The 27,214-nt window shown below is 47.5% G+C and overlaps 1 protein-coding gene across 2 annotated transcripts in view; it reads left to right on the top strand.

Moving 5' to 3' along the window:
• The window catches only part of ASH1L (ASH1 like histone lysine methyltransferase), an 820,515-nt gene that overhangs the window by 285,320 nt on the left and 507,981 nt on the right, over positions 1-27,214 (top strand). For both annotated transcript variants that reach the window (XM_086947410.1, XM_086947409.1), the window contains exons 4-5: positions 14,889-15,606; positions 17,970-18,149. In XM_086947410.1, the coding sequence (XP_086803536.1) occupies positions 14,889-15,606; positions 17,970-18,149 (898 nt within the window). The remainder of the gene's footprint in view (positions 1-14,888; positions 15,607-17,969; positions 18,150-27,214) is intronic.

Here is a 27,214-nt window from a genome sequence, read left to right as displayed (position 1 = left end):
AGCCTGCATGGACCAATACCCTGTATTTGCCCCTAGCAATGAGGGCACACTGAGTACCCCTAAGATGTGTCTCTTGCAGAAAAATGATATTGGGGTCCGTCTTTTTGATGTATGCGTTTACCAACCCTCTCTTGATTTTGGATCCCAGCCCATTAACATTCCAGGTCAGTATGGCCAGCCTCTTGCCTGCCACCTGCGGTGTTACTACGGTACCGGCCATGGGAAAGTGCAGTGACCATGAGTGACCCAACTTTTACAGTTGGCGGCGTTGCGAAGACACAACTTGCTACAGTATTCCCCTACCCGAGTCTTCAGTTGTCCCACCCGATTCCATTCCCGTACCCTGCCCCAACAAATTTGAAATCCCCCCACCTCCCTCCCCTTCCAGTTGTGTCCGATTGTCAGACATAGCTTTCCGAAGGAGTAGGCCTGTCGCCCACCCACCACTCCCACCCTAGTAGACACCAAACAACCCTATAAACAAGGTAAACAAAAACTGTTAAGGGAGAGGGGTGTCAACTTGCGTGCTTCCCTGCTGCAGACTGCCGTTCCATTCCTTCAAGTCCATCGAGTCCTAGATTCACCCTCTACTTCCCCGTGTCATTGTATGCCTGGTGTACTGTGCATGATGAGTCCTGCACTGCTAGGATTTAGAGTCTTGAGTGTCCGACTCTGGAGCACTGTGTTGTCCCGACATGTCCCGCTCCATCACTCTGATCTCTTTCACCAACGGGTGGTCCGATTGCCCCTCTTCGTCTCCGCCTGACGTGGGGCTATCGAGCATCTCTTCCTCTTCTCCTTCCGACCTTGCCGTGCTGCGCAGTACTGTAAATCTCGATCCCTGTGCTGTTGCACCTCCTGTAGAGGCCGAACGCCCTTTCCGTGTCCTCCCAGTATCACGTCCTCTGTATGGCGTTGCTGGGGCTGGCCTTTTTGAGCGTCTGGATTTCAGTCTTTGTGGTTTCGGGAGTTCCCAGCGTGTCGTGTTTCTCAGTGACTTATCCAGTGCATCACGCCTCGCTGTCTCTCTACTGTTAAGGATGGGGCGCTCCTCCAGCCATTGCCAAGCGCCTTCCGGATGGGTGCAAAAAAAGTGTCTGTTCATTGAAGATCACTTTAAGTTTTGCCGGGAACAATAGCATGTACGATATTTTTAGGTCTCTAAGTTTAGCTTTCACCGAATCAAAGGATCGTCTCTGCTTTTGCACCTCTTGACTGTAGTCTGGAAAGATCATGGTCTGGGAGTTTTCCAGACGAATCTCGCCCAACTTCCTCGCTTCTCTCAGTATGAGGTCTCTGTCTGCAAAGTTCAAGAAACGAGCGATGACCGGTCGTGGTCTTGCCCCCTCTGGTGGCTTCGCAAGAAGAGCCCTGTGCGCCCTTTCTATTATGAAACATGGTGAAAATTGTGCCTGTGTGAAAGTTTCTCTGAGCCACGCATGGAGGAAGGATATCATGTCATTCTTTTCAATTCCCTCTCTAAATCCAACAAACCGCAGGTTATTACGCCTGGCTCTATTTTCGGCATCGTCCACTTTCCAAGCCAGTTGGCGGTGGGAGGCTTGCAGCTCCGCCATGTCTCTTCGGAGGGTCGTGATCGAGTCCTCGGCCTCGCCCATGCGCGTTTCCGCCGAGGCGACCCTGTCGGACAGATTTCGGAAGTCCTGCCAATCCGAAAAATCTTGAACGTTGTGTCCGCCATTATTTGTTTTGTCTCTTAGAGCGCACTGAATGCCAGAGTCAGTCTGTTTCGGCCAGAGTCCAAGAATGCCTCTCAGCATCAGGGTCCTTTTACGTCACAGCCCCAGATTGTCTCTGGATGTAAGGTCCTATCAGCGTCCCGGGATGTCTCTCAGTACCGAGTGTGTCAGAGCGCCCACATGTCTCTTCGTCAGTGAGTCTCGCCTGGGTGTCGTTCGGCGTTTCCCCGGTGCTCTGCTCCGCTGTGCCCTTTCCAAGAGCGCCTCTCTTCGTTTGGCAGTGTAATCTCCTGGTGTCAGGGCTCGAGTTGTCTCTCCTCTAACGACTGATGCCCCGGCTGACTCTCTCCTTGTTTTTTTTTTTGTGCTGTGCCTCTTGAGCTTCAAGCATGGTCTCTGAGTTTCGTGTGCGGTTTGTTCTTCACAGCATATATATAACCCCTATTCTTGAAGGTTCCTTGTGCCACCTTCCTTGCGCACGAGGCCCAGTCCTGGCAGTATCTAGCTGCGAGGCGAGTCATATCTCTGGGGCTTACTCCTGCACACTTCTGTTTGCGAGCACTCCGAGGGAGTGAGATTCTGTCCTGAGTGCTGTTGTGGGCGGGGCTTGGTGTGAGCATGAGGCTTAGTGTGAGCATGAGGCTTAGTCCCAGCTGTGAGGATTTTCCTACCCCCGAAGCCCATTCCTCCGTCTTCACCCTATCGCTCTTGCGTGCTTCTATGCTCATAGACATGTTTCGTGGTGCGAAAAATGACCTAAAAGGCTTTTCAGAATCCACCTGCTTGCACTTGCTGTGGCAGAGTCAAAAATTAAATGTAGGGTGATATATTTATAATGAGGCACATTTAAATGTTCACAAACAAGGAAGCAGTTCGTTCGGCGGCTTGTTCAATGTTCACGTTACTTATTTCTGATTAAATAAGTCCATGCTCGATTTATTTCATGCAACACGCTTAATCAGGACTGCACGTTCATATAAAACCTGCAAGGCAAAACAGAATCAATGCTAAATATACATTCTAAAAAGGTTGATTAACATTTACCTTAGTTTTCGTTGTAGGTTTTTCAAGCCTCCTCATTTGTGATCAGTCATAGTTACCATATTAGGAAGATATCTCTCTAACTTTATGTTTTTATGACTGAGACCATCTGCCACCGGGAGTGCAAGTGGATATCTGGGCAGCCTTCAGTTTTTTTCGGCATTGCACTACAGGTATCGTGTGATACTCTTTGGTCCCTTTAGGAGTGCCAATAGAAGCTGAGATTGTTGACTTAAATATGATAATAACTTGATTTTTAATAACACACCACGCTACAGTTTTTAAGTGCTGTAATTAACAGATGTTACTATTTAACAGGTGTCACTTTTACCCAGTAGAATGGTACACCATTTATAAATCTCAGTGGATGAAAGAGATCGTCTAACACAGAAATCAACACGAATGCTTCACTTGCTGACCCACCATGCACTCTGTGGCAGGGTACTGCCTGCTTCTAATTGTGGGGCATCCCATAGACAACTGGCTTGCTGATGCTTGTTTCTAGAGGCTGGGCCTCTCATTGATGGAAAGCCCGCGTTTCTCTAGTTGTGAGCCCTCTAGTCAACATGCAGCCTAGTCCTGTTTGTTTCTTCTTTTGAGGCTTCTACTCATGAGACTAAGGCCTTCATTTAGAGATAGGCGGGCTACACACCATTCGCCAGGGCCCAGAATTAATTTCTTCTGTTGCCCTGGCAGACTAGCGTGTACCATATTTAGAGATCGCCACCTAATGGAGAGCACTTTGCCTTCAGAACAGCTGCCACAATAGCAGCTTTTCTGAAGGCACTGAAGATTTGCTAAGTGGCCCCATGTTTCATGCAGATACACAGCAAACAATGTTCTTTTACAAGAACATACTCCCAAAAATGAGTTTTGAGTTCCTACTTGTGAAACAAAAAAAATTATACCCATGGCAAGTTTTTTTTTAGATGGTGTGTGGGTCATTTTTTAGGTCTCGGCTAGAAGCGAGCGAAGCTCGCTCTCACCAGAGACCTTATTGTTGGCGGCTCAGCTTCCCAGGACGACAGCACTGGCCGCGCGCGGCGATTTGTTAAGGCCACGCGCACGAGAACGCGCTCGCGGCCAAGTGCTGTCCTCCTCGAAAGCTGCCTCCCTTCCCCGTGCAGGTCGGGCCGCCGCGCTGCCTGCGGCGACCCGGAAGCATTGCCGGCCAAACCGGAAGTAGGTGCTCCTGAGTGACAGGCCTTCTCCCTTCAGCGGATGGCTCTTCATAATGAGCGGACAGACGATTATTCAGGCAATTATGTGGCAAGAAAACACGCGGGCACACAACACAATGCTTGCCTAGCTCCCCAGCCGTGTCACTGATGAAATATGAGCGCTCGGTGGACTGGTGACTTCTTTGCGCGTCTTATACAGCGTCTTATACATTATCCTGGCGGCGCAAGAAGCAAGCAATGCGCAAAAGTACTTAATTATTTCAATTAAGCTCGTTGCAAGAGTGATCATCTTTGCCGCAGTATCAATCATCGGCAATTTTTCGCGGTGATGGCTGTAAGTGATGACGATTCCAGCCAACGATAAGTGATGATGCGCCACGCTGGGGCTGACACTCCATTGGACTTTGCCGGGACGTTCTAAATACTCCTGGGCCTGTTACCCGGAGAACTATCTGTCTATGACAAAAGCCGGGCCTACAGCATATTTGTTTCTGCTTCCCAAATGGCCAGGGCTATTTTATTTGCAAACCTCATCCTTCAACTAGCCGTGGTCTCTCTGGCAGACATTTTGAAAGCTCGGCGTGTTAACCTGCCAGGGAACCATGAAGGCACTGCTTCGATATCTGCAAGATAATGCTTCTAAGAGCATTTAGTACACTCACCATTCCATGGCCGAGCACGCGGAACTGCAGCATTCGGCGTTGGTCCAACTCTGATACCCCCGGCCGGACCGTATGAAGACAGCAGGATTCTAGGCTCGCACAACCTCGGCCAATAAACTGTTGCTGCCCGGAGCATTGCGCCCCCAACGTGAACCGCCTATGTTGCTCTGCAGCTCATCGCTGATCCAGTCCCCTGGTCCCACAGCAGAGTGGTGAGTGGTGAGTGCAGAGTGGTGAGTGCAGAGTGGTGAGTGCAGAGTGGTAAGTGCAGAGTGGTGAGTGCAGAGTGGTGAGTGCAGAGTGGTGAGTGCAGAGTGGTGAGTGCAGAGTGGTGAGTGCAGAGTGGTGAGTGCAGAGTGGTGAGTGCAGAGTGGTGAGTGCAGAGTGGTGAGTGCAGAGTGGTGAGTGCAGAGTGGTGAGTGGTGAGTGCAGAGTGGTGAGTGCAGAGTGGTGAGTGGTGAGTGCAGAGTGCAGAGTGGTGAGTGCAGAGTGGTGAGTGCAGAGTGGTGAGTGCAGAGTGGTGAGTGCAGAGTGCAGAGTGCAGAGTGGTGAGTGCAGAGTGGTGAGTGCAGAGTGGTGAGTGCAGAGCAAGTGTGCAGAACATTGTGTGCTCTGTATTGGCAATGTTAATGACAATGCCCATTTATTTTTGATTTAAAGAAAAAAAATGTCATGAGCAATGCCAATAGCTCTACCTTTAATGATGCCGAGACCATTGCATTGCAAATGCTTGTTTATTATTCTGTTCAGGACTGCCAGGTGGTACCATACAGAAAAAAGCATCTCAGAAAGTCCTCCATAAAGAGGGCTATCAGACCGAGATATATATAATCTGATGGCTATAAATCCACCTGTTGTCAGTGTACGGTTTCACCAGCGGAGCCAGCAGGGGAACCAGAGACTGAAACAGGACTATTTTTCCGGATTCAAATGCTATGCATTATTTCATCATGTTGTGGTTGGGTCTGGAATTGTCTTTTTTTGAGTCTTACTGTTTTGTTCTTTTTGGGTATTGTCAACCATTTGGTGTCGGACATACACCATGATAGCTCCTCTGTGTGATCCTCATCTTCAGACTTTTTTTTTCGTCTTTGGTAACTTATATTTGGGCGTTGGGTCTTCTTATACATATCTCCTCCATAGCGTAATTTCTTCTGCAGAAATGGCCGGGACACCTGTGAATCCAGAATGTTTGTCAAGCTGCAAAACAAGTCCCTCAGATTTTTCATTTTACAATGTGAATCTTTTCTAAATTCACATGCCGTCCATATATTTTGCAAAACTTTGAATTGTCTGCATTATCTATTGTTCAATTGCCCCCTTAGTGACTGGTGAGCCTTTGGTTGCTCTTGCAAAGGGAAAAAAATTGATGTCCCTTCCTGATTTGTCTTGTATTTCGCAAGTAATAAGTCTGCTCTCCTGACGTCCAATGCGTGCAGGGCCCTTTCTGCTCGCCTCTTCTTATGTTGGAAGAAAGCTGGTGATTGGACAGCCTGATCGACATGGAAGTGCGAGATGACTTTTGGGAGAAACTGAGAGTTTCTCATGGCGACTTTATATGTATGTATCTGTAGGAAGGCTCTTGTATAGTGAGTGGCCACAACTCCCAGTATCCCTATATAAGGAGGTGGTGGCAATGATGAAGGCAGTTTTGGGTCCTGTTTTACTCATGGTTTCAAAAGGTGGCCTAATAATGTGAGCTAAGTTCCTCATTGGTGTGGTTGCTGATCTTGGCAGCACCATTCTTTTTGTTCCCTCTATGAATCTTTTGATGACTTGTGTTTAATGAATCCTTTATGCTACTGTGGCCGACAGGTATACTTTTATTGATGTACAGGAAAGGTTCTCATCTAAAAGGTATGTTATGTACTTATCAACAGTAGTGTCTTTTGTCCTACTACCTATCAGACCTTGTCTACTACACGAGTCAGCAAACCTGTTCAAATTGGCGGTAAAACACTTTCATGTTGTTGGTTTTCTAGGTTCTCAAAGACTTCGGTCCATCTTTCGGGAAGCCCTCAGTGTCTGCACTCTAGGCCTTCAGGATCAGTTCTGCTAATCTGTGACTGGCTGGTTTCAGAGGGTATACTTGCCCTTTTAGCATGTCCTGAGAGGGTGGTAACTTTATTACCTGGCCTTATCGCATCTCCACTAGCACAAAAAACACGTTTGCCTATCCCAATGTGAAGTTATCAATATTAAATTCATAGTTGCCTTTCTCCATCTGAGCACTGATAGTATCGCTGGAATTGAAGGAAAAGCATATGCAAATATCCCTGACCAACCTATCAATAGGATATTCCCTATGGAGGGATAGGCGATTTGGATTTCTGGATGACATGTCGTGGTATTTTGCATTTTCACATGTAGCAAACAGGTCTATTTGTGGTGTGCTCGATGCTTAGAATACTTGCCTCACTATTTGTTTTAGCTTCCATCAGTGCAAGGCACTTGCTTGCCTGTTTCACCTGTCTGCTTCTGTAATGCCCTCTAGGTTTATGGCTACTAGACTTGTGTTTCTCTGTTTATATAATTTCCACATGTCCTGGGCTGGTTTGGACAATTCAGATGATATGTCATGTTTATTGAGGTAAAATGATGTGGTATTATTCATCCAGATTTGTACTGTTTGTCCTTGACCGGCACCTGGAAGAACTTTAGAGCCAAGAAGACTGGCTGTGCTTGCTCTCCTGCCCCCTGGCTGTGCTTGCTCTCCTGCCCCCTGGCTGTGCTTGCTCTCCTGCCCCCTGGCTGTGGTTGCTCCCCTTCCCCCTGGCTGTGCTTGCTCTCCTGCCTGTGCTTGCTTCCCTGCCCCCTCGCTGTGCTTGCTTCCCTGCCCCCTCGCTGTGCTTGCTTCCCTGCCCCCTGGCTGTGCTTGCTCTCCTGCCCCCGGGCTGTGCTTGCTCTCCTGCCCCCTGGCTGTGCTTGCTCTCCTGCCCCCTGGCTGTGCTTGCTCTCCTGCCCCCTGGCTGTGCTTGCTTTCCTGCCCCCTGGCTGTGCTTGCTCCCCTGCCCCCTGGCTGTGCTTGCTCTCCTGCCCCCTGGCTGTGCTTGCTCTCCTGCCCCCTGGCTGTGGTTGCTCCCCTTGCCCCTGGCTGTGCTTGCTCTCCTGCCCGTGCTTGCTTCCCTGCCCCCTCGCTGTGCTTGCTTCCCTGCCCCCTCGCTGTGCTTGCTTCCCTGCCCCCGGGCTTTGCTTGCTCTCCTGCCCCCGGGCTGTGCTTGCTCTCCTGCCCCCGGGCTGTGCTTGCTCTCCTGCCCCCTGGCTGTGCTTGCTCTCCTGCCCCCTGGCTGTGCTTGCTCTCCTGCCCCCTGGCTGTGCTTGCTCTCCTGCCCCCTGGCTGTGCTTGCTCCCCTGCCCCCTGGCTGTGCTTGCTCCCCTGCCCCCTGGCTGTGCTTGCTCCCATGCCCCCTGGCTGTTCTTGCTCTCCTGCCCGTGCTTGCTCTCCTGCCCCCTGGCTGTGCATGCTCTCCTGCCCCCTGGCTGTGCTTGCTCTCCTGCCCCCTGGCTGCGCTTGCTTCCCTGTCCCCTGGCTGTGCTTGCTTCCCTGCCCCCTGGCTGTGCTTGCTTCCCTGCCCCCTGGCTGTGCTTGCTTCCCTGCCCACTGGCTGTGCTTGCTTCCCTGCCCCCTGGCTGTGCTTGCTCCCCTGACCCCTGGTTCCCCTGCCCCCTAGCTGTGCTTGCTTCCCTGCACCCTCGCTGTGCTTGCTCCCCTCGCTGTGCTTGCTTCCCTGCCCCCTCACTGTGCTTGCTTCCCTGCCCCCTCGCTGTGCTTGCTTCCCTACCCCCTCGCTGTGCTTGCTGTCCTGTGTGTGGCTCTCTGTGTGTGTGTGGCTCTGGGTGGGTGGGTGTGGCTCTGGGTGTCTGTTTGTGGGGGGCTCTGAGTGTGTGTGTGTGTGTGTGGGCGGGGCTCTGGGTGTGTGTGTGGGGCTCTGGGTGTGTGTGTGTGGGGGGGGCTCTGGGTGTGTGTGGCTCTGGGTGTGTGTGTGTGGCTCTGGGTGTGTTTGTATGTGTGTGGGGCTCTGGGTGTGTGTGTGTGTGTGGTGTGGGGGGGCTCTGGGTGTGTGTGTGTGTGTGGGGCTCTGTGTGTGTGTGTGGCTCTAGGTGTGTGTGTGTGTGGGGCTCTGGGTGTGTGGGGCTCTTGGTGTGTGTGTGTGTGGGGGGTGGCTCTGGGTGTGTGTGTGGGGGTCTCTGGGTGTGTGTGTGGGGGGGGCTCTGGGTGTGTGTGTGTGGGGCTGGCTCTGGGTGTGTGTGTGTGTGTGGCTCTGGGAGTGTGTGTGTGGGGCTCTGGGTGTGTGTGTGTGGGGCTCTGGGTGTGTGTGTGTGGGGGGGGGGCTCTGGGTGTGTGTGTGGGTCTGTATGTGTGTGTGGGGCTCTGCGTGGGTGGCTCTGTATGTGTGTGTGGGTGGCTTTGTGTGTGTGGCTCTGTGTGGGTGTAAATGCAATAGGTCATGCATTTGCGAGCTATTAAGCTATTGGCATTGTAAATGACAATGCCATTTATTTAACGATTAAGCTATTGGCAATGTAAATGACAATGCCATTTATTTAACGATTAAGCTATTGGCAATGTAAATGACAATGCCATTTATTTATGATTAAAAAGAAAAAGCCATGAGCAATGCCAATAGCTCTACCTTTAATAATGCCGAGACCATTGCATTGTAAATGCTTGTTTATAAATTGATTTGCAGGACAGGATACTCAGTCCTTGACCTCACCGTCATCCTAAAAAATGTGCCGATATCTATGAGAAGTATACTATTTGCATACAAAAGTAAAGGCATATGATGCACACCAAATGACGTGTATGCAAATAAAAGATCATTATACTGTGGTATAGAGAGAGAGATATAATTAAGTTCCGTTTAATATTTCAATGATCTGAAAGAACCGAGAGGTATCCATAACAAATGATGGATGTTTCTGGACAGGAAGATGTTTCATGTGGGCCATAGAAACTTTCAAGGATGACTTTTGAAATTATTGCATCCTGACAGAATATAAGTGACAGTGCCACCCAGTTATTACATATCTAAACAGTTGCAGGTCTGTATTGATTCTACATTCCCATTGAAATTTTCACTGATGATGCTGAATGAAAATCTAGCACTATCAGAAAGTAGTCTTGTTCAGCCTGAGCAAAATTGAAGCTAATCTGAGGGGTTTTTATTATATTATATTTCTTTTTTTTAACTAATTGTGTCCTTTTGAATCCATAATTTTGCTCTACCTGTGTTATTTTTCTTGTATCCATTGCATGGTATACTGTATTTGCTGTATGAATTGAGTAACAGGACATAATTCAAATCCAGTCACCTCAAAGTGCTACTTTTCGACTATGGGTACAGGTAATGATACATTTGAAAGAAAGTTTTATGTTTGATTCTAGAGGTGAAATATGTATTGTTTTCGACTATGGGTACAGGTAATGATAAATTTGAAAGAAAGTTTTATGTTTGATTCTAGAGGTGAAATATGTACTGTTTTCTAAATCAAAAGTTTTGCTGCGTTTCTGGAGTGGAGAACGTTAGAACATTAGTGGTGGGAAGTAAAACAGTACTGACTACCAGAACTTAGTAGCTGGGAAAAGCACCTGTCTTTTACAAATCAATGTGCTGCAAGACCATAAGAATAAAATAGCAATATCATATGTGAATTTGGGTTGGGGTGCTACTGTGTAATTCTGTTTAACAGATGGATTGAATTTTTGTACAGGCATTGTTATGAGAACATTGACTATTGTATTTGATTTTGTCTTCGTTTGGCAGACACTGAAATGATGTGTTAAAAATAGTTTTTCTGAATCTGTTATTAGTGGGGCATATGAAAAGCCAGCTCAACACTCTTTTCTGGAATTTTATAGTCTTGAGAAAAAGTAGCCACCATATAAAAAATGTTACCCTTCACTTTAGTACCTTTTGTTCTAACAGAATTGATACTCAAGGCTCTTTAAAACAAGTATTGGCATAGCCAATAGGTCTCGCCTTTGGGACCGTATAAGTGGTTAGTCATGCTGCACATTATTCTGGGTGCTCTGCCGCTGTGAAGAAATAGCGATCAGAGTCACGATGTGGGACAGCTGATAAAGCAAAGGAAATGCAGACAACATGAGGGGGCGGGAGCACGGTGAACACGGCGGCAGGGGGGGGGGAGCATAGTGAATACAAGTTTAAAGAATTCAAACCGGAGTCTACTTGAAGCAAGCCGCGTGCAACCAAGTAGTACTGATAAATGTTGTACATTTTTCAATCCATGCAGAACGGTAGCAATTTGAGGCCCAGTTCAGGGTACGGGAGCGGACTGAACCAAAATATCACGTGGCGGGTGCGATATTACCAATAAACAAATGCATGCCTTTGGTGCAAGGTAACCTAGCATCAGGTCGATGGTAAAATGGTAAAGTTCCGCAGCATTTGGTTTTTTCCTGTGCAAACAATTATATTTTGGTTGCTGGGACATGCAGACTGTTTACTTCTTTCTTCAGGGTGGGTGGCTCCGAGGGGAAGTGGGACAACGGCTTCAGCTGTGGTATTTCCCAGAGCTTCTTGTGATTTGAATCTCTCTCTGCTCGAGAGGAGAGCCCTGTGGCGAGGACACGAGCGCCATTCGCGAAGAGATGAGATTGTTTGGGCTGCGTGCGTGATCTGGGAAAGAGGGTAACAGGAGCTTGTGGATTAGAACATTTCAGTTTATCTGTGATATTTTCATGTCCAAAGATACAGCTATGATAGACACGTTCCAATGTATTATACATCTGTCAGGTAGCTGTAAATGTTTCTGCGGGTGGCAACTAAAAAAAACAAGCCGGCAAGACTTTGTCGTTTCTAATAACCGAGCTTGTGTTTGGACTGGAAACAGCACACCATGGAGAGTGGGCAGGGCTTGTGGTGGGGTGCAGTGCCAAATATGGAATCGGGTATTGGAGGGGGCACTAGTAGATTCATGCCACTCAAAACAGAACCACTGTGCCAACCACTGGCAGACTAGCTAGGAATTGGAATGCCTTGGATAGGACTGCTTTTTTACAGTCTTTAGCTAACGATGTCCCTTCTTTGGACAGTGAAATAAATCTGTCAGTTGCTTCTCTAACCGATTGGCTACATACGGCCAGCAATCTCCATGCCCCGTATAAAAAAATCAAAATTGCTCGGCGCACAGATGCCAACAGATGGTTTTCTACCGAGTTAAAAAACAGGAAACTGGCTCTCCGACAGCTCGAGCGCCATTGGCGTCGTGACTACGACACTGAGGAAAAAATCAAATATACCAGGGCGAGGAAAGAATACATGAATGCCATCTCTGCTGCAAAGGTGGAGTACTTTTCTTCTCGTATTCTGGACTCATCAAATAAATCCAAAGACATCTTTTCTGTCTTCAACGAACTGACCAATCTGGAGAATGTTCGTCCTAAAGTAATCCCCACCCAGAGTCTGTGTGATTCACTCAACTCCTACTTTAGTGACAAAATCAAAGACATAAAAACTAGCATTCCTCAACCAAAGACCCCTCTCACTACTGGTATGGCAATAAGGACAGGATCTGCCACCCTTACCAACTTTCAACCTATAACCTACGATCAGCTCCTTGAACTAACGACAAGAGTCAAATCTGGCTCCCCATTAGACACCTGTCCCCCTCGCATCTTGAAAGAATGTTTCTCCACTTTCCCAACCCCTATTCTTGCCCTCTTAAATAACTCCCTTTCCTCTGGCATTGTCCCGTCTACCTTTAAAGAAGCAACGGTTATACCCCTATTAAAAAAACCCGGGGCGGATCCTGGATGCAAGGCAAACTTCAGGCCCATCTCCCTACTGCCTTACTTGGCGAAAATTCTAGAGGCACACGTGGCGAAAAATCTCTCCAACTTCTTGGAGGAGTCCTCCTGCTTTGACCCTCACCAGGCCGGATTCCGGCCAGCACACTCTACGGAGGCAGTGATCACCGCAGTCTTGGACACACTCCGAGACTGCGCAGACAGACGTTCTCCCCAGGCCCTGGTACTACTGGACTTGTCGGCCGCGTTCGACACGGTCGACCACAACATCTTGATCGACCGTGTCGGACAGACCGGCATACAGGGCGTGGCGGCCTGCTGGCTGAGATCCTTTTTGGAGGACCGATCCCAAGCAGTGCGCCTGGGGGACTTGACCGGTGTTAAACAGGCCATCCCGTGTGGAGTGCCACAGGGCTCCTCCCTGTCACCTCACCTTTTTAACATATACAAAGTCCCCCTTATACAAACCTTGAGGGACAAACAGGTGAGAGTATTTAACTACGCAGATGACCTGCAGCTACTCTTCACCATTGATAACTCCGTAGACTCTATGAGTCATTTCCAGTCAACCAGGAGGTTTATTAAATCCTGGATGGATCAAAATCAATTGAAATTAAATCCAGGTAAAACTGAACTAGTACTGACCGGGGATAGTGCTAAGTACTGGGGCCCTCACTATTGGCCTGCAGACCTGGGTCAAGCTCCACAACCATCACCTTCGGCTAAAACGCTCGGAGTCATTGTGGACAGTGATCTTTCACTAAAAACACAAGTGGGACAAGTGGTCTCCAAATGCTTCTACCAACTAAAAAAAATCAGGAAGGTCAGGCGTTTATTAACGCCTGAAGCGATTACCCAGGTCGTGATCGCCACTGTCCTGTCCCACCTGGATTACGCAAATGCCATTTACCTAGGTCTCCCCAACTATTTACTTAAGCGCCTCCAGATGGTGCAGAACTACGCTGCTAGGCTGATTCTAAAGCAACCTAGATGGCAGGCTGCGACCCCTCTTCTCATCAAGCTGCATTGGCTTCCAGTCATACAACGCTGCTATTTTAAAGCAGGCTGTATGGTCTTCAAGTCATTACATGGCAAAAGCCCTAAATTTATCAATCAACTGATCACCAGACACGTCCCCTCCCGTAACCTCCGCTCACTCCATCTAGCCCTGCTCCAGACCCCCCCCTTTAAACTCAAACGCTCTGGTGGTCGTAGATTTGCCACCCTTGCCCCCTGTCTATGGAACACCTTTCCCCAGGAGATCCGATCTTGCCAAGACCTTCTACCTTTTCGGAAAGCTCTGAAGACCTGGCTCTTTAGACAAGCTTTTTAATCCACCTCCTCCTCCACCTTAGGTTGTGTTACTGTCAATTTTAGCGCCAAGAAACTAATCAGTGTTAGCGCGCTTTATAAGTGACTTAATAACATAACATAACATAACATAACTAGTAAGACTTGTCAGGAATAGTTATAGAGAGAACTGTGATGCATACGTCGGGCATATGAAACGTAGCAGACACGATTAATTTAACAGAATGGAAACGGCGAGGGAGAGGCGGTAAAAGAGAGACTCGACAAGGAGCAAATGACAGATCTTTAAAATAACGCACCAGAGGTAGGTTTGAGCCCGCGTACTGGGCAGCGTCCCGTGAATGGTTGGGGCCAGCCCGACCGCCATCTGTTTACAATTAACGAGACGCAGGCACGATAATTGGAAACAGATGGCCCTGCTGCTCGCTCTCGCAAGCTGTAGGCAGTGGGCGGATACAAAGGTGGGACATGCACCTGCCTTTGTCCAATCGTGTGCCATATTTTTTAGCCAGAAACCGGTCCTAGGATGCTTGATTCCGGTCCAGGGAAGACATGGCTTGGCAGTTTGGTCTGGACTGTTCCCATCCGGCACAGTGTCAAGACTGATTTGCATATGGTCATGTCTGAACTGGGGTGGCTTGGTGAGCAAAATAACGATGGATTAAACCCAGATCTTTGACTGGGGGTGAATGTTTTGCCATTGTGCAACATTCCGTCCATCATCTTCTGTGTTTTCATCTTTTTTATAAAGACGCATGCAAAGCCCAATAGCGTGTGAGCACCACACGCTCAAGCTTCAAGAAAAGCTGTATTGATGCCAATAAATAGGCCTTCTCCATTAGAGCACCGCATGCGCGCTGCGCTCTAGGCGAGACCTAAAAAATACCATAAGTAAAGTATCAATTTCCGTGCCAACAACATCTTAGCAAATTTAGTCATTCATATACTTTAGTGTTCTAAGAAGGAAAGTATGAACCTTTTTATTTACAAAATATTTATGAGGGAAATGTTGATTCTAAAAGAACACTTTGAATTCAGCAGTGTGGGAATTAAGACCTAGGGAATGGGTGAAATTGTGCTGTTAAGTAAGCTTCAGAGTACAGCTGCTTTAGCGATGTCTTGGACCTTAAGAGTGCCGCATTTATTTATTAATTTCATGTATAAAATGGAACTCAATTAAAACACTCAGAGACTTTTAACTGCAGTTTCTTTCTTTTAGTGTCTGGGATACACACCCGAAGTACAAGACATGTGGTTTCAGGTGAAGAAGCGATGGACAACCTACTGCAGCGAATGGACCCAAGTGAGAACCAGTCCCCTATTGAGAGGTCAGGAGATTCTGCTCATGTCTCCGCTGCAGCCAGCCCAAGCAGAATCCACAACAGGGAGAGGTCCCAAGGAAAACAGGACAGTCCTTTAGCACCCTCATCTACCAGTGGCCTGCCTAATGATGGCATGAATGTACTTAGAGGCCATTTGCCCAGAAGTAGCTCTCCCCATCATCTCAAGAGAAGTGTAGTGGAAGCTATGCAGCGGCAAGCTAGGAAAATGTACAGTTATGACAAACTATTGGCCACAAAGAAGAACCTTGACCATGTCAATAAAATTTTGAAAGCTAAAAAGCTGCAACGGCAGTCACGGACTGGAAACAACTTTATAAAGCGCAGGCCAGGTCGGCCGCGGAAGGACCATCTGGAATCCCTCCTCTCCATGGACAACTTGCAGGCTGCGCAGTTCGTTACTTGCAATCTCCGTAGCGGAGATGAGCAATGTTACCCAGGTGACACAGTCACTGATGTCATTGAAGCAGTTGTTCAGGGTGTTAACCAACATATGGAACATGGCGAGGGGTGGAAGCGCAAGCGGCAGCCGGTGGAGGAGCATTCAAACAAAAGGCAGAAGTGTCAGCAAGAGGAGGAGCAGGAAAATATGGCAAGGTAACTTTTGAAGATTTACAGTGCGCAATCTTTAAATGAGAATTGTTTAGACAACCAACTTCAGGGAGATGCTCCCACTAATGACCTTCATAAATCAATTTCACTCAGTGTTTTGGTATATCTCAGTTCAAAAATGGAATTTGCTCACAATGTCCTTAAAGGGGAGTGAGTCCATCTGAGGTTTAAGAGAAGGCTGAAGATCTGACTTTTTCCTACACTTACCTGATGAGATTACGATTAGAGGCTGCAGTTTTGTTAATGACCTCACCTGTTTTTAGCGGATGTATGACGGTACCACGCGTACTTTTACAACGCGTACCGTTACAACGCTACTTTTACCACGCAAGTCGTTACAACGACTTGCGTGAAGGGGCGCTGGATAGTAAATTTTTTAATTTACTATTCCAACTCCAGTCCCCGTGGACTCTAGGGAAGGAGTTGGATAGTAAATTAAACTATTTACTATCCAACTTTATGCCCTCCAGCGCAAGTCGTTGTAACGACTTGCGTGGTAAAAGTAACGTGGTAACAGCACCGCGTTGTAAAAAATGCGTGCTAACCGTTGTATACCGTTTTTAGCACCATAATAACCCAGTGGGGTGATGGATATGCTTTAGAAAACAAATAAAAATAAAGATATCTAATCATCATTTATGCAGCAACTTCCTTACCATTTACAAAAACATGGTATTAACAGTGTGTATAAACAGATCATAGATCGCATAGGATTACGGAGAGGCATTTGGGGTGAAATAGTATGGAACCTGCCAGATTACAAACGCATCAGTCACCAATGTAATTGTTATAATGTCGTGGTGGTAGGGGTGTACATTACAAAAGGAGATGTAGATTAAAAATCTATCTAATTGTGTTCCTTACACTGGCTTTAATTGTAAAACTTGTTGTTGAAGGTATACCTTGCAAGGCTATCCGGTGTGATTTATGATGTTTTCTTGGCGGACAGAAGAAATTTATTCTATAGTTGCCTGAAAAATGATTGAGTGTTGAAACCAGTTTAGGTCTTTAGAAGAACTATCTTTCACCAGCAGCATGGTTAATTTGGAATAAGAACAAATCCGCTAGTTGTATCCCAAATGTTAAACATAGAGAGCCAAATATGTTGTGCTTGCTCCCCCTGATTCACCAACACACCAGCTTTATATAGATGATGACAATCATACAGGCGAGGATCAGCACTGGGATCATAAAAGCAAGATGACGTGTGGCACTAGACCACAACCGATTAAAACATATGATACTTTCTATTCATTACTCATCCTGAGGACTGCCTTAAACATAGCGTAGCCAAGCAAATAGAAGAGATCATGATTTCCTTGTCAGAACTTTTTTAGGGGGTGGAAAAGCCAAATCAATATTAAACAAGCTAAAACAGTATTGTAAACTACCAGTAGCTATCACACCCAGAGGAAAAAAAACAGAAGAGCCTACTTACATCACAGGACATTTTGTGCCAGACTCAATACCCGTTTATAAAGCCAGGAATAGAGTTTACTTGATGGCTTACTGGAAGAAAGAGCGCTGGAGGTTGTCCGACACCCTGCTAAAGACAGTAACTTTATACCTAGCTGTAAAGAGGTTAGTTATGGGAGCTGCTGTGGGTTGTCTTATTACCAATTATTGTCAATTATAGACATCATCAACTGCATGAAACAGGAGAACTCTTGTAGTACTTTCCTGAAAGCAATATAAAAAGGGCTCTAGAAATTTTAGTAGAAGCGAATGTTATTATTTCTAACACTAGTATTAGGTACAAGGGTTTAGATTAAACTCAGAGTTCAGCAACATTTGTTTAACGTAGAATTTGATCGAAGTAAGTCTTTGACCAGCCAATAGAATAGATGCCTAGATAAAAACTAAGAAGAAAATAGAAGCTGCTATGTCTGTAGTGCTGTTACAACAGCTTAAGCCTTAATACAAAATATGGCAGGCGTCCTCCTTTAGACACAAAGTCAACTCGGCCAATATCATTAGGGATTCTAGCCTAAAACACACAAAACAGCATTTTCTCCCGAGTCAGCATTACACACAAAATATTTTTTGGGGGGCTCCTCAAGGACCAGTGCACAACGATTTAATTAATGCAAAGACTTAGATGTCATTTTTCTAATATAACTAATTATGCTATCTAATTTTCTCCTTAAAATTGCATGGCATTGACTTCAATGGTTACTAAAGCAGTCCTTGATTGGATATTGTATTGGTTTGAAAGAGTGACTCCTAGATAGTTGTATTTGAAATGTTCTCTGTACCGTCCCACACATTGTATTTTGCAAGTAGTGGATTTCCAGGAATTTTAAGGACAATTGCTTTTTCACTGAAGTGGTATTTTAACTTTCTTCTAGCTTTTCTGAGATTGTAGAGGAGACACCTAGTCCAGACAAAGACAGACAGAATCTTCAGCCATCGGAGAGCATGTTTCAGCTTTCACCTGCACGTCCCCAGCGAGAGAAAAAACCTCCACGACCTCCGAAAAAGAAATACCAGAAAGCAGGACTCTACTCTGATGTGTACAAAACAACAGAGTAAGTATAATTGGTGACGATTTGCTGTAGTTAATTAGATATTGGCAATTTGGAACTGAACAATGTAAGGAGCTGTACTGATGAATTGTTAAAAAAAAAACACTTAACGTAATTCAAAACTGAAAGTGCAGAGCAATATAAGCAGGGCCACTGGGATGATTTGGGATTTAGCTTCAGCTTTTACCTGTGTACATTTGTCTTTGCCTTATAATCCATCATCTACTGCATCAGTTATAAGATTTATTAATCAAAATGTTCTAGTTACACTAGGTTAACATTTAGTAAACATGCTGCACAATGGGTGTAAAAACAGCTTTCTGCTGTTGAGGTCTATATTCAGGCGTTAAAACTTTGAAACAGTGACTGTGTTACACATGTGGTGTTAACATACCAAAATGATCAGTTTGGGGGGGTAGCAAATAAGAACCTTTTTAAAAAAAAGTTAAACTCTTTTTATTGATTTTTCACAAACATGGTACACATGTGGTCATACATACTCATAAGAACTTGATGTAACAATTTTACAGAGTATCAGTCAGTGCTCTAAGGTAATCTTCTCTGATATAATAAGTAACCAATCATTAATATTTCCGTCATCTCGCAATCCCACCCAAGTATATGATCAAAATTACTTCGGCTCAATGGGGTACAGACAAGGGGAGGGGGATTGTGAACTTCATACAGCAATAATATGTACATTACCGCAGCGGTCCCCAAACCTCATGACAGTCATATCTGAACAAAGTGAATAATTGCAATCTCCACCCAGCTAGCCCAGCGTCCCAACACCTCACCACCACCAGCGACTCCAGACGGAGCGGACGCGAGCGCGCGTAGTGTACTATGGTTTGTGAGTAAGCTCAGCAGTCCATGGGGGATCTGTCCTAGAGTGCGATAATGAGTAACATTGCAGTGGGGCCCATATATCTGTCGGCTTGGATGCAACAGGTAATAGTTCCACATAAGTCGAAAGTTGCTCCAGACAATATATTAGATCGTTAATCCATACCTTAAATTTGGGTGCTCTTCCCCTGCCCCAACGACTGGCCACACTCCTCTTAGCTAGTAACAGTGCCAGGGCTACAAACTTTCGGTGCTCCGCTCGTAATGGTGCACCATAACCCAACAAGGTCATCAGCGGTGCCGGCTCAATCCGCTCATTTACCATGGAGGACAATGCCTCAAAGACCAGCAGCCAGTACGCGTATACCCCTGTACACTCCCATGCAAGGTTCAGGAAGTCAGCGCCAGGGGCTCGGCATCTCTCACATGTGTCAGTGTCCCTTAGCTTGTATCTATGCATCCGGGCTGGGGGAATAATATAGCCTATGTAGGACCTTATAGTTAATTATTCTTAGCCTGCTGCTGGCTGAGACCCGCTCAGTTTGTAGCGAACAGAATTCCCATTGTTCATGTGTCAAGGCCATACATACCCAGTTTGTGAACCCATTTGGTTCTTGCCAATGCGGCTGGCTACTCCCGCCGCGTGTGCACTGTTCTATATATTGCCGACACCAGACGCTTAAATGACGTGCCCTGGAGTGCCAGATGCAGTGGTGCAAGGATCGGCGGTTCCTCAGGGAAGTCTGGGGTGATAGAGCGGATCTCTTGCCTAAGACGGGTGTATATAAAGGTATCTAATGGTGTGTGTTGTAAACCCTGAAAGATATGGTCAATTGTGCGGAATTTCCCTTCATGGTATATATCCCCCCCAGGTTTAATGTGTGTACGCTCTTTAAATTTATGAAAGAGTACTTCCTGTAGAAGAGGCATACCGGGATGGTACACAAGTGGCAGTAATGGCGAGTAAAGCATAGGTGCATCCAGCATCTTACGTGTATAAGCCCATGCAGTGACAGTGCAAGTGACAGTCGTTGACGTTTCGGCTCTACTGGGAAGTGGACCATAGAGTACTCTGTCAATAGGAATCGGATGGGCAAGCCAGTGCTCTGCCGCCACTTGAGGCATGTACCGTGGCCGATGCACCCAAAAGTAGGCATAATGCGCCTGCGCGCTATTATAATACAATTCGAAGTTGGGAACTCCGAACCCTCCTTGGGAGTAAAGCCAAATGAGCATGTTCCATTGCAGCCTTGGGTGTTCCCCACCCCACACCAACCTCGTTAATTCCGACTGCAGCTGCTTAAAAACATATATTACCAGGTGGAATGGGATATTCAGAAACAAGTAAAGCAGTTTGGGCAGTATCACCAATTTAATCAGTGAAACTCTCCCCACCATGGACAGGGGAAGCTTTATCCAACACAATACGTTGCCCGTTATGCGTAGCATGGTGGTCCCGTAATTAAGACGCATCAGTTCATCCCTATCCCTTGTTACACGGATGCCCAAATATTTCAGTTTGTCCTCGCACCATTCCATCGGATAGTCCAGTGGGAAGCGAGTCGCCGCATCAGTGAGAGGGAATATACAAGATTTACCCCAGTTTATCTGGACCCCCGAGAGCTTCCCGAAGGCTATGAATTCCCTAAGGATGGGGTTCAAGTTTTGCTACATGTCACGTATATAGAGCGTGACATCAGCGTACAGAGAGACCAATATCTGCCTCATATTACATCGTAATGCTTTATTCTGATGATGCTGTCTTAGTTTTGCCGCAAGGACTCAACTGCTATCGCAAAAAGTAAGGGCGATAAGGGGCAACCCTGCCTGGTGCCCCTTGTGACTGAAAAACTCTGGGAGACTCTACTGTTAATGATCACCTTGGCTACTGGCGAGCAGTAGAGTAATTGTATCCACGAGAGAAAAAGAGGGGGCAACCCCATGCGTTCCATTACGCTAAAGACCTAGTCCCACTCTTATCGAATAAAAAGCCTTTGTGGCATCTAAGAAGACAGCCGCCAAAGGCAATTCAGACGAGACATTATTTAAGACTGTGAAAAGTGTTCTCAAATTATGGGACGTCGCCCTGCCGGGAATAAAGCCCGACTGGTCGGGTAAAATTGTATTTTCCATGAGCAGACTGAGACGTGTGGCAATAAGCTTAGCGAGTATCTTCACATCACAATTGAGTAGTGACAGGGGTCTGTAGGAATCACACTGCTGCAGTGGTTTCCCCGTTTTTAAAAGAGAGGTAATAAGGGCCTCCCTCATAGATGGAGGAAGGTGCCCCACTTCCAGCGCATCTTCATAGACTTCACGTAATATGGGGGCCATCAGATCTATATAGGTTTTATAAATCTATTGGGATGCCATCTGTCCCTATGGCTTTCCCAGATTGCATATGCATGATTGCCTCCCTCACCTCATCAAGTTCAAACGGGGCACAAAGGAATTGCCGCTGTACATCACTCAGCCACCCCAGAGCCACATCCCCAATTAAGCATCTAGGTCAAGCGTGTCCACCTGTGTAGTAGTGTAAAGTGTTGTATAGTGTGCAGTGAAGATATTCAGTATGTTCGCAGTGTCTCTGTACATAAGCTCACCATCCAATCGTTCCAGCTCCAGAACAACATTGGAGCCACGCGTCCGTCGAATCGATTCTGCCAATGCCTTGCCCGGTCTTTCCCATTCGCCGTTGCCCGGGCTGCCCAATACTTCCCCCGGAAGTGCGATTCCCTATGCGCCACATCCATATACTCTGTAAGCTTCTCCCTAATCTTCGATTGCGTGGTGCTACCTGGAATCGTGGAAACTGTCGCCTCTAATGTTTTAAGTTCAGTCTCAAATTTACGTATTGTGTTCATAATGTCTTTGAGCACGCCAGCCCTTTTCGCTATGCAAAAGCCCCTTAGCGTGACCTTGAATGGCTCCCTGACAGTTTCCACACTATCAACATAGTCTTTGTTATGCACAAAAAAATCCTGTATCTCCTCTCTGAGCTCCTCTTGGAATACTGTGTCTAATAGGATGTTAGGTTGCAACCTCCAGCTACCTTGGGGTGGACCATAGTCTGCCGAAGACAGGGAGAGCCTGACAGACGCATGATCGGAATAGGTGCGAGCCAAATGGTGTACCTGTGAGATTGCCGGGCAGAGCCCCTCAGAAAGGAATATGTAATCTACCCGCGCCCAGGACGCCGCATGTGCGGTAAAGTGAGTACCCTCTAGGCCATTGGGATGCATATGTCTCCAGGCATCTATCAAGCGGAACTCAGTGAGCATGTCATGGTGTAGTGATGGGGGCAGAGTGAGACCTGTCAATGTTTGGTGTGCGTGAAATGTTGAAATCACTGCCCCATATAATGTGATTGGAACCAATGTCTAGAATCTTCGCCCACAAGTCTGTATAGAACTGCGGATCATCTGTATTCGGTCCATAACAGCAAGCTAGAGTTACCGAATCGGGTCCCAGTCTACCCCTCCCAAGCGGCTCCAGCTAGTGTGAATGGCGTGCGCTTTTTGATAAGGATAGCTGCGCCTCTCGCGTACGAGGAATAAGAGGAGAAAATTCTGTGCTCCGTCCATTTACATGCAAAGGTACTGGAGTGTTGTGGGGTAAGATGTGTTGCCTGCAACATCGCTAAATGTACCTGATGTCTATCGAGATAAGCTAATATTTGGCGTTTTTTACGTGGATCTCCCAGCCCTCTTACATTCCACGTTATAATATTCAGCCTTTCAATGTCAGTAGAAGTCATGAGTTCAGAGAGTCATCATCCATTCAATGTTCGACTCAATGGCGCAGGCCATGCCCCAGGCCTGCATCCGGCAGACCATCAGATCCTGTGCTAACTGGGAAACAACGAAACTACACAACACGTTGACTACCCTCTGCAAAAAACAATTGTGTATGTTGATGACCATGTGTATCCTCCAACTTGTCCCCCGTCTCCCCCGACCACCCACTGAAGCAGCCCCAACTTGCCAGAAAGTAACACCCGCCCCCCTCCCAAGCAGCAGAAAAAACATCCAAAAGGAAAAATAAGGTCCATCATGCGCCTGCCACGCAGTGGTCAGTAACCAACAACCAATCCCCATGTTGATTAACCTACAGGAAAAAAAAAAAAACCCCTGTACTTAACAGTTGGGGAACACCCGGTGGGGGACTCACTACTAGGTGTCGGCACGATTTCCCCTCTCCCCCAGAGCCTACCGCAGCTTGAGCCCTGGGGGCCTAGAGGGTCAAAGGTACCTGGCTTAACAATAAAACTTGCTCATTTCTCAGAGTCAAACCATTGAGGAAAGGGCATACATAACAACCCAATTTGTACTGTCCCATTATTATCCCATCACATTGCAATTCGTAGACTTATCTGCCCATTGACAGTTCCATCAGCGTGAGTCCTCTTCCTCTCCTTCCAATAAGGGGTGCTTTGCCGCCGCTTCTTTTCCGTCCCTACGCTGTGTATGTTTGACATGCTTAAGAAATTCTTCCACCTGTTGCGGCTTGCTGAAAAACGTTGTTTTCCCTGATGTGTGATCCGGAGGCGCGCTGGGTACAACAGTGCATAGTCAATTTGGGCCGCCCTCAGCTTATTCTTGACATCCATGAATTTCCGCTGTTCCTCCTGGACTATGGGGGTGAAATCTGGGTATATGGAGAACTGATTTCCATCATACGTTAGTTGTTGCCGGTTCCTTGCTATGCGTAATGTCACATCTCTGTACCTGTCATTCAACAGTCGGGCTAGTATTGGTCGCGGAGTGGCGCCAGGGGGAGGCCGTGGTCCCAAGGAACAATGGGCCCGCTCCACTATAAATTGCTTAGATAGAGACTCCGCCCCAGTCGAGGCCAATTACATTTGTTCTACATACTCCTCCATTCTACCAGTATGGGTTGATTCTGGAATGCCAATTATGCGTATGTTATTGCGCCTACTGCGCGCTTCCAAGTCCTCATTTTTAGCGGCAATAAGTCTCAGGAGCTTGTCCATGTGGGTGATTTGCTCTGTAGCCCTGGTAGTCGTATCCTCATTGTCAGATATGCGTTGTTCAGCTTCTTTGAGACGGTTGTTGTGTCCTTCCAGTTTATGCGCTATGGCGTCCATTCTCGATGACATCTTATCAACCTTATCTACAATCGTAGCGAATCCATGGCGTACTACTTGCAGGATGCTTTGGACATCAGTCGCCTGTTCCGCCAACCCTCTCTGTGTCTCATCTCCTTTGTCCCCTTCTCGAGCCTCCTGCAGACCATGTGGGCCTCTTTTCGCCATTTCAAAGTTTAGTTTAGGCTGCCTGGTGTCTGGTATGCCCATCACTGCTCAACAGCGCTCACGTCCCTATAACTGCGCAAATAGAGATACATAAAAGTGGAACATCACTGTAATCCTTTAAGCTTTGTGCACAGTTGCTTCTGCTGTCAACTCAGCGAAGGTAACCAATACACCACTGTGCGGCTCAGTCTTCCACCAATCTCGAAGGGGGGCGCCCGTAAGACCTCAAAATGCGAACTTACAAGATGCGGCAGGCCCCAATTTTACACTGCTGTCACCAGCATTGCCTGAAACAGAAGGGTATTTCCAGTGGGGGGTCTCAAGCCAGTGCCTCAAAGGAATGCGTGCGCCATGAAACACCCGTTCACTGCTCCTCTGTGGCTCTCCCTGCCGTGTAGCTACACATAAATAGCCCAGTCATTCACGGCTCGACAACTCCCCTTCGATCCCCTCCGCCACTGCGCCAATCCGTAGAACACCCCCTGCACCTGGAATCTGTTCGGGGCCCTAGACTCTCTCCACAGGGACTGTTGCTTGGAGTGTATGAAGTGCCTTGTCGTGTGATCGCTGCTCCCTCCGGCCTCGTCGACAACTGCGACAGCGCTACGGTCCGATGTGCCAGGGGCCCGTCTCACGCCCCGGAAGGGCAGTGTGGGAAGGGGGGGTTTGAAAAATGTCCCTGCAGGTGTATCAGCAATGCCACAATACCAGAGGGGCCCGCCTCCGATGTCGGGGTTATAGCGGCCGCCTCAGGTATCCAGACACGGTCCCCACGGGCGCCCCTCCCCCAACAACAGTTCGAAAATGAATTTTGCACCTACGTATCCCACTCTCCGCGGGCCGATCACCGCACTTACTGCTTTGTTGGGAGGAACAGTCACATATCAGGCAGGATCCACTCACCCCGGTCGTCCGAGGGGTGGGAAGAATGTCACCAGGCCTCTCATCCAACACCAGACAATGGGAAGGCCTAACTCCGGAGCGGGTACAATGGCGGCCGCCTCATAGAGCAGGCCGCAATCTTCATAGGCGTCCCGCCCTCTCTATCAACCTGCAAGAAGCTCAGCAGTTTCTGATCTCACCGACCGCAGGTCATTCACCCCACTTACTGCTCTGGGGGGACACGTCTCCGGCAGGCGAGCACAGCGGCGGCCGCAACAAGGAATAGGTCGCAATTTCCACGGGCGTCCCTCCTCTGATACGGGCCTGTAGGTATCTCTGCAGCCTCTAATGTCCACGCTCCATGAGACGTGCTCCTCTTACTTCCCTCTGTGGGGGCTGTCACACCACCGGCAGGTTCCGCTCTCCGCAGCCGCCAGGGGGGCGAGTCTCTGGGCCCAGCCTCCTCGTGGCCAGTACCGGACTCACGTAGGCTACGGCACTAGTCCCGTCAACTAGCAGCCCCGCGCTTTTCCTCGGCGAACTGCGCCACAGCGAGAGCAAGGCAAGGTCTTCATCGCTGAAACTCACACCAGGGCTTCGGCGAGTCACCAGCCACGATAGGACAGCAATAAATCACCCCAATCGGTTCAATGAGCAGGATAAATATCAGATGAATTAGCAAGGCTGCAGGAGCTTCACTGATGTGCGGTCATGCTGCTCATGCGCCACCTAGGGCCCCCAGAAGAACCTTACATACATACTTAAATCTAGTTCCAACATGGTGGAAAGTATACTTCTTTCTTTGTTAACATTTTGCCATTATTCGTTCAAGTTCATGTTTAAAGTACATATGTTGTTCTTAATGCTAGTTATTTCAGGTCATAAGAAGAAGATTCTCAAACATTTTGCATCATGTTTTAAGGTCTTGAATCCTAAATTGCTTTCAGGGCTCTAATAGCGTGAACCTAGGGTAAAATCTATGCTAAGCTTCCCTATCATCGGAATGTACGATAAACCAGAACTTTATAAAAGTAGCTGTGATGCTCGTCCATTACCACCCCCTTTTGTACCGCTTTTGGCCGCCATAAGTGTGGCAGGGTATGCTCAGACGTCAGTCCCTTGCTCACTTTGCCACTGGATTCAAGCAAGCCGGGCTGAAGACGGCTGGAATGCCAGAAACCGGTCCTCGGAAGCTTGTTTCCTGTCCAGGAACGGCATGGCTTGGCAGTTCGGGCTGGACAGTTCCCATGAGGCACAGGGTCAGACTGATTTGCAAATAGCCATGTCTGAACTGGGGTGGCAGAGTGGGCTAAAGAACGGTGATGGATTAAACCCAGATCTTTTGACTGGGTGTGAGTGTTTGATTGGTTCAGATGCTCCGTCCATTACCACCCCCTTTTGTACCGCTTTTGGCCGCCATAAGTGTGGCAGGGTATGCTCAGACATGAGTCCCTTGCTCACTTTGCCACTGGATTCAAGCAAGCCGGGCTGAAGACGGCTGGAATGCCAGAAACCGGTCCTCGGAAGCTTGTTTCCGGTCCAGGAACGGCATGGCTTGGCAGTTCGGGCTGGACTGTTCCCATGAGGCACAGGGTCAGACTGATTTGCATATAGCCATGTCTGAACTGGGGTGGCAGAGTGGGCTAAAGAACGGTGATGGAATAAACCCAGATCTTTTGACTGGGTGTGAGTGTTTGATTGGTTCAGATGCTCCGTCCATTACCACCCCCTTTTGTACCACAAAATAGAGGAGGCACACATGTTATTACAAAGAGTGCCTTCATTTAGCCTTGATTTATGCTGATTGCAACAATTCATGTTTTACAGTAAATATTGTAGTTTAGAGGGTAGAAAGGACAGTGTTTTTCTGATTCTAAGCAAGACAAATGTATTCTTTGTTGATGAGTAATATTTAAAGAGGATCTGTATGCTCTTATTTTGTAAGAAACCTGTGTATTTTATGGAGAATTAGGATCCTTTTGACATCATCTCCTAATAGCTGGATAATGGCACAACAAGTGCCTCATAAGTTAACCTCAGACGCATGATATGCCACTTAATTTGC

Source organism: Lissotriton vulgaris, chromosome 12 (genome assembly GCF_964263255.1).
Source record: "Lissotriton vulgaris chromosome 12, aLisVul1.2, whole genome shotgun sequence".
NCBI lineage: Eukaryota > Metazoa > Chordata > Amphibia > Caudata > Salamandridae > Lissotriton > Lissotriton vulgaris.
This window is presented reverse-complemented; position numbering and strand designations above follow the sequence as displayed.